General features: G+C 42.8%; 1 protein-coding gene across 4 annotated transcripts; it reads left to right on the top strand.

Annotated features, from left to right (window-relative positions):
* Positions 1-663: 663 nt before the first annotated feature.
* Positions 664-7,580, top strand: cdca4 (cell division cycle associated 4). Of its 4 annotated transcripts, none has more exons than XM_084569628.1 (3): positions 776-790; positions 4,493-4,630; positions 4,943-7,580. In XM_084569628.1, the coding sequence occupies exon 3, from the start codon at positions 4,952-4,954 to the stop codon at positions 5,879-5,881; it is 930 nt and encodes a 309-aa protein (XP_084425754.1). In that variant the 5' UTR covers positions 776-790; positions 4,493-4,630; positions 4,943-4,951; the 3' UTR covers positions 5,882-7,580. The 4 variants fall into 4 exon arrangements, with proteins under 4 accessions (XP_084425751.1, XP_084425754.1, XP_084425753.1 ...); XM_084569627.1 differs by lacking the exon at positions 776-790 and adding an exon at positions 904-1,380; XM_084569625.1 differs by lacking the exon at positions 4,493-4,630 and having other exon boundaries at positions 664-790.

The following is a 7,580-nucleotide window of genomic DNA, read 5'->3' on the forward strand; positions in this document are numbered from 1 at the left end:
GATATATTTATATAGTAGATTAGATTAGATTTAAGATATATTTAAGTAGTAGCAGAGCAACCACAGTCCAGTTGTGACATGCACATTTGTGTTATTCTTGGGCCTTTAATGATATTGTACCTAATAAATTGGCGAGATTCAGTGCTACTATATAAAAGACTAAAATGAAAAAAGAAAGAAAACAATAAGTTCATAATTATATACAAAGAGAGAACTTAAATTTAGTTACTTTACATTTTTGTTTAATTGATCCACCACTAAAGTGTTTCCTTGTTTGTATAACATGGCAGGTAATTGTGGATATTGTGTATATTAGCAACCAAAACCCACAGATATTCTTATTTATCTGTCTTTGTCTTGTTTGTCAGAGCATTATTATATAAACAGAGAACTTATATTTAGTTACTTTCCACTTAGTGTTTAATTGCTCCACCTCTAACTGTTTGTTTTTTTTATAAAGCGGCGGTTTAATTCCGCGTTTGGTGCGAACTGGCAAAACAAAACCACAGACATTTCTTATTTCTCTGCCTTTCTCTTGTTTGTCTGAGCATTATCCGGAGAAAAGCAGGGGGAAATCTGCGGAGAGGAATCCCAGGCATATGGCTGGCTTTTGTCGGCTCCCCTCCCCCCGCCCTTCCTTCCCTCCTGCCGTCCGCTCCGCAGCAGCAGCAGGACAGAGGTAGCTCAGTTTTTGAAGCCGTGGCATGAGTGATCTCATCTGAACCTGATCTCCGCTTTCCCTGCCGTCGATCCTATGACCGAGACGGGAGTAAAATAACACAAACACGAGGTGAGTGCGGCGGTAGCCCCTTTTGTTTAAGCAAAAACGGGCTCCCGGGTGACGGGTTTGTTGTTGTTTTTTCTGGAGGGGGGAACTTAAAGAGACCAGCCGCGGCGAAAAACTCTTGTTTTTGGCTTGAGAAGAGGAGGAAGGACCGCGGAGGATGGGTGGGTGGACGCTTGTAGCTAATTAGCTTTACGCTCGCTAGGGTTTATTTTATCGTATATAAAAAAAAGGGGGAAGTTGCTAAACCGTTGAGCAGACGAATACGAACGGTTTTAGACCTCCATGTTTTTTTTTTTTACTCCACATTTTATGTTTAAGGCTAGTTAGCTAGCGGCTGCCCGTGAATTCAAAACCCGTAGCATAGCTAGCCGGCTAGCTGCTACTAGCTACTAGCGCAAAATGGCCTCATTGTCGCTCGGTGGCTCCGATGCTGAAAAGACAAAGCATGCGGCAGTCACGGCCAGCGGCTCGTAGCCCGCTCCCCACGGCCTCTCCGACGGCTCCAAACACGGCAGACTGTTAGCGGTAACCGGTTGTGACCGAGAGAGGAGCTGGGGGGGGGGAACGGAGGACGTTTTAACCCGCCGCTGTTTGTAAGTTTATTTATTCATTTAGCTCGGCGGGCTGTGAAAGTGCTGGGTCTTCAGTGTGCAGTGGGGGATGGGTCATGCTAGCAGCCATTGACGTAAAGCGAGGCTGCATTTTTGTTTGGCTTCTGCTTCTTAGCATTTAGCAACGAGACAACCGGCCAGCTGAGTTATTTCCACCATAACATGTCTAATACTGTGTTTACACCACACTTTTATACATTAGATGTTTAATCTCTAGCCTCCAACTCAAGGACTATTCATTTCCTGATATCTGTTTTTGAGTTTTTGAACCCCATATATGTCAGTATTTTCGGATTAAATCTCGTTAAGAGCCCCCAAATAACACAAATTACCACTAGTGTGCATGTGTGAGTGAAATTAAGGCTTGTATTGGACATTTTCCAGATGACAGTCACTACCATTTAGCATCTGTAGCAGACAAAAAATCTTAAAATCAATATAAAATTAATAGTAGTTTCAGCACATGACAACCAGTTGAGTATTACACCTCTAACTTGTCTAATATTGTTTTTATACCACGCTTATGGTATATAAAATGTGTTATCTAGCCTCTTACTCAAGCACTACTCATTTCCTGATAGTTTCTTGAGATTTTCGACATCATATGTGTCAGCATTTTCAGTTTAAATCTCATTAAAGGCCCAAAAATAGCACCAACGTGCATGTGTGAATGAAATTATGGGTTTTGTCGGACATTGCCACTACAATTAATCATCTGCAGCAGACAAGAAGACAAAAAAAAGCCGAGTGTTTCCACTTAACCTGTGTAATACTGTGTCTACGCCGCACGTATGTGCTTAAAATACATCTATGAATGACTGCCTAAGCCGTACTCCAATTCAAGTATTATTCATTTCCTGTTTTTGAACACCACATATGTCAGCCATATCAAATTAAATCTCATAGAGGGTCCAAAAATAAAACCAATGTACTTGTGTGAATGAAATTAAGGCTTTTATTGGACATAGTTTACAGCCACCACAATCAAGCATCTGTAGCAGATGGGATCAGTTTATGAATATTAAAAGGTTATGTTGGCACAGCTGTCAATAACATGCTGCAAAATAATAATAATTTAGGAAATATGATTACTATTAGGTATGTACAAAATAAGAAAATAAAGAGCGCACTGTGTATAATTTGTCTGCTACAAGTGTCTAATCAGAGAAGAAGCCTTTTTAATTTAAATTACAGAAAATACACTCGCTTGCCAAAACATTAGGTACACTTGTGAGTTCATTCTAATAAATGACTCCTGCGCTAAATCCTTCATGCCAGAAAGGTGGCAATTTAACTGATGATCATTTTGGAGGATGTAGTTTGTGGTGCTGTTGTGTTTCTGTTATTTAGCCCAGCCCACTGGCTTAACATGGGTGTGCCAAAATAATAGAAACACGTGCCGGCACAATACAATTTAGTAGTATGACAAACCGCAGCCTCCAAACAGCCTCTTCCAGTTGTTTTAAACTAATGCTCGATACCAAAACCTGTGCAGGGCTGTACCTAATGAACTGGCGAGTGAGTGTCTACAAAAACTTAAATTTGGCGCATAATTCTTGAGATTTTACCCCAAAATGCTGAACTATAGGGTGTTCAAAAACATTTATTAATACACATGTTCTCTCTTGTATGTTGCAGTGTGCTCTGTAGGTTTTCCTGGTTGTATTTAAATCTATTTATTTATTTATTATTATTTTTTTTACACTTTCCTGCTGTTTTTTTTCCTTTAAGGATGTAGTTGCTGCTGTAGTGTCTCTTGTTTAACAGGTGCCAGCACAAATGCACTACACCAGAAGACGAGAACACATTTCCATAATTGTTTTCTCACCCTTTGTATTTTTAGATCTCCGGGCACCGTCATAAATGACTACCCCCCCCCCCCCCCCTACTCCTTCCTTATTCTGTCCATGTCAGGAAATGTTCAATTCTATTCAAGCGAGGACTCAAAGACCTCCAAGGCTCCCCAAGTCAATCAGTGAACATTAGAGCTCCTTCTTCTTGTGGATATTGTTGTGGAGGTTTAGTTTTGCTCACCTGATCGATCAGGAGGAAAACGGTACATATTTGTCATGTTGGAATTTTTTACATGCGACAGTAATCACATTAAATCAAAGGGTGAAATAAAAGGTTTACAATCTATTTCTAATTCACATTTGATTGTATGTTGATTTGATGTTATACTACGAGTAAGTATGCTCGGATCAAACGGCCAACGTTCGAAAAAACTTGAGTTGATTTAGTTTCAGTTTCTGCAGAAGAGATGGCGGGTGTCTGTAAAACTCACTGCTGTTTGATTTCTGTCCTGTAAACCAACGTGCATCAGCATTGTTTCCATTGTGACTTTTTATTCTGACTTATTTTCTTTAAACATAATCACAAATAGAAAATTTGAAGCAAGTGGAATCATTGACCCAAATGCCCTGCCCCACAGGTCTAACACAGAGGAGATGCAGCCGGGAAACGCTGTTATTTTCTGTCTGATGGAAAATTAAAACGCCACCGGCTGCTGCTCGGCGTTCACTTTCCTATCCCGCTTATTTTTTTATTTATTTCATTTTATTTTTTTTTTGGTGCAGTAAAAGGCCTTTAATAATATTGGCAGGAGTGTTGTTTTGTTCCTGTAAGACATATGTGTGTTGCAGCAGCGGTGTTTAATAAGGAAGTTGACTCTACTTTTCTTCCCCTCCTCAGTGAAGAGAAAGTGAAAATCTTGTTCTACTAGTTTTTGAAGCGTCGCGTGTGTGTGTGTAGACCTGGAAACCTGATCTCCCTTGTAAATATTAGTGGCTCGTGGTGGTGTGTATATTGTACTGTGAATTATAAATGCTGTTACCTTTTTCCTTCTTATCACTTTCACCCCCTTGAAAGCACCTCATTGATTAGGACATCCCTTTGATTTTCTTGATCACAGGTGGCAGTCGGGGAGGGGGGATAAGTGCACCGATCATGTAACTTGAGTGCTGTTTTTTGTTTTCTGATAAAGGTCTTCTGTTAGTCTGTGCTTACTTTGATGCAGCGTCCACATTTAGTTGGTAACCATGCTATTTTCGGTGGCTCAGTGGTCTGTTAAAAGTGTGGTTGTTCCGCCCAGCAGGAGTCTTGCCTCAGACTGGCCTAAAATGGGCAGAAATGGTGCTGAACAAAAGCTGCTTGTCGCTCGTACAAAAGTACTTGAAGCGTTGCAGCCGGGACCAAGCTGCATTGCTATTGCCTGTGCCTCTCAACAGGAAAGGTATAGCAAACTTTAAGAAAAAAACAACTACAATTCACCATTTACTGTAGTTAAGAGTTTAAACCAGTAGTTTATAAAGTTTTACACAGCTGCTGCTCAGCAGACAGTAGCCCTAGCTCCCTCACATCCACACAAATACTACACCACATAGCCTCATTACAGCACACATTTACATAATTAATTAGCACTTATTCTTTTTACTATATTAGCTAGTGAAATTCAGTTTTTGTCTGTGTGATACATTTACTAATGCTTTGATAAGTGTTGCCACCGTGTCTCATTCTGTTTCTGTCTCCTCGCCGCCCACAACAGAGAGACAACATGTTCCCGAAGGGCACCAAGCGCAAGTTCTCAGACTCCGGGGAGGAGCCGGCCTCCGGCGGTGACCAGGGCCCCGCGGCGTCCTCGGCGGCCTCGGCGGCAGTTCGGACCATGTCGTCCTCTTACAGCCTGCAGCGGCAGTCGCTCCTCGACATGTCGCTGATCAAGCTGCAGCTGTGCCACATGCTGGTGGAGCCGAACCTGTGCCGTTCGGTGCTCATCGCCAACACGGTGCGGCAGATCCAGGAGGAGATGACCCAGGACGGCACCTGGCAGATAATGACCCAGGCCCTGGCGGCTGCCCAGTGTCCCGCTGACCGCCTAGTGGCCACTGAGGTGCTGTGCAGGCAGACTGACCCAGCAGCTCAGGCCGGGCAGAGCCCCAAGCCGTTCTCAGTGGTCGGCCTGGAGGAGGGCTACCACTCGGAGGAGGTGGTGATGGAGGGAGACGTGGAGACAGAGGTCACCATGTCCACCTTGTCACCCGTCTCCCCCCAGCTGCCCTCGGCCTCTTACCTGACAGGCCCCTTTGGCATGGGGCCCTGCTGGGAGGAGGAAGAGGAAGACGGTGAGTGCGAGGAGGACGAAGAGGAGGACAGCGAGGAGTGTGTGTCAGAGGGAGAGGAGGGGGACCGGGACCACCTTAGCGCAGACTCCAGGACAGGGGAGCAGGTTTTTGGGACATTTGAGATCAAGCACCCGGCGCCGCCCCCTGATCCTGCCCTCGAGGAGCTGTTTTCAGACGTGGACCCGTCCTACTATGACCTCGACACGGTGCTGACGGGCATGCAGAGCACCCCGAAAATGGGGCCTTACGACCTGCTGGAGAGCCTGTCCTCTCACGGGCCGACGACGCTGAGCTCCAGCGCGAGTTGCAGGTCAGACCTGAATGAACTGGACCACATCATGGAGATCATAGTGGGGTCCTGAAACTCAGAACATTCCTCCGGCCTGTACTGATCCCACAGACTCTTTCCAGACTATGCACAGTACACGTGTGCATGTTCTGTATGTGGTATTGTTACACATAGATTGTTGGAGGTTTTGGGACAAGGTGGGAAAGTAACAGCGAGCCAAACTGATTCTGGGATCGGCTGTTGAGTCGTGGGGCGATGCGGCAGCTGTAGTTGGGACCTTCATCTTTTATTCAAACAAATGTAATTAAAAGTTGGCTAAGTTCGTGTATCTGGGGACGAGCCATCCCGGCCCGAGGGCGAAGCGGTTAGTTTCCTACTTTGTTTAAGAAATCCAAAACTAGACAATATCTGTGAGAAGGCGAAGATAATTACCTTATACCTTGATGCATTCTTATTTACGTACTTTCCATGTTTACGTCTGTCATACATTCTGTCATACTAGCTCCTTCTGGTCGTACTCTCTTCAGCCACTTTGTCCATTTCTATTTATTGTTACATGGACCGAGGAACAATCCCATCACACACACACACTACATGCATCAGAAACCAGAACAAATCCAAATCTATGAGTCTATCAATGCATATTTTCCTAAAAAAGATTTGAGCAATTATGAATGGAATATATGTATATGTACGTATGTGTATATAGAAATATATTTTTTTGCATTATACAGCTGGGGGATTTTTTGCAAGCATCATTTGATATTATTATTATTATTTTTTTTTTCCCCCTCTCCCAAGCGGTTTTTAAGATTTTAATGTAGCCAGACTCGAGACAAGTGTCTTCCCATGGTTTGGTATAACACGTTGACTGTAACAGGCTGTATCAGGACTGGCATCGTCCCACTTTGTAGGCACTGTTGGTTCATTTTTATTTTTTTCCTTCTCAGAAGCTTTACACAGGGCAGGGAAGTTACTCCCAGCCGCCAAACTGAACGTGGAGTTTTAACATTTCTGGTAAGTTTTCAGCGGCCAGTCGGCAAACGCGAGTGATTTTCCTGCCCTGCTGTCGGTGACAATAACGAGCAGCTTTTTTCCCTGAAGCATTCGGAGAGAAACCCTGGAGTGATAACTGCATCAAGAAGCCATATTTCTTTCTCTCGTTTGTTCTGACAAGCGAAGAGTTCTGTGTGTTAACCCATCTAATTTATTGTTTTTTTTTATTTATTGTATTTATTGTATCTAGGTACAGACATGCCATATTATCAATTCAACCATGAGGCCTGATGAAATTATATTTATCCAAATTTTGCCCTCCGTTTTCAATGCAGTACCTATTTATTCCTATTTTTTTTTATAATAGTAATAATAATAACTGGGTTTCTATTCCAATTACTATGCAGCTCTGTCATATGTGTTTCAAACTGACTGTATACAACTCAAAAGTCCTTTAATTCCTTTATGCAAACAGTTGCCTTTCTCCTGAATATGTGGAAAAATCAAATGCATTTTTTTCGAAATTGTTCCTTCTCGTCGCGATGAAGATTAATTAACTCAGGCAAACGAAATGTATTGACTAAAGTACAGTATTACGACACGCTGAATACCTTACCACCACACTCCTGAAGGATGTCACGCTGGTCTGAATGGGAGCTAGAACTTCAAAGACTAATTATCGTTGTAAAATGTATGCATTTTTTTATATTAAGAAAAAAAAACATTGTAGCATCTTTGTAAATATTTTTTATAATAAAAGGTGCAACTATTGATAA

Source organism: Chelon labrosus (genome assembly GCF_963514085.1).
Source record: "Chelon labrosus genome assembly, chromosome: 20".
NCBI classification, from domain to species: Eukaryota; Metazoa; Chordata; class Actinopteri; order Mugiliformes; family Mugilidae; genus Chelon; species Chelon labrosus.

Bases quoted from the DNA above. Each gene is read 5' to 3' on its own strand.
- cdca4 (XM_084569625.1), top strand. From the start codon at position 4,952: ATGTTCCCGAAGGGCACCAAGCGCAAGTTCTCAGACTCCGGGGAGGAG.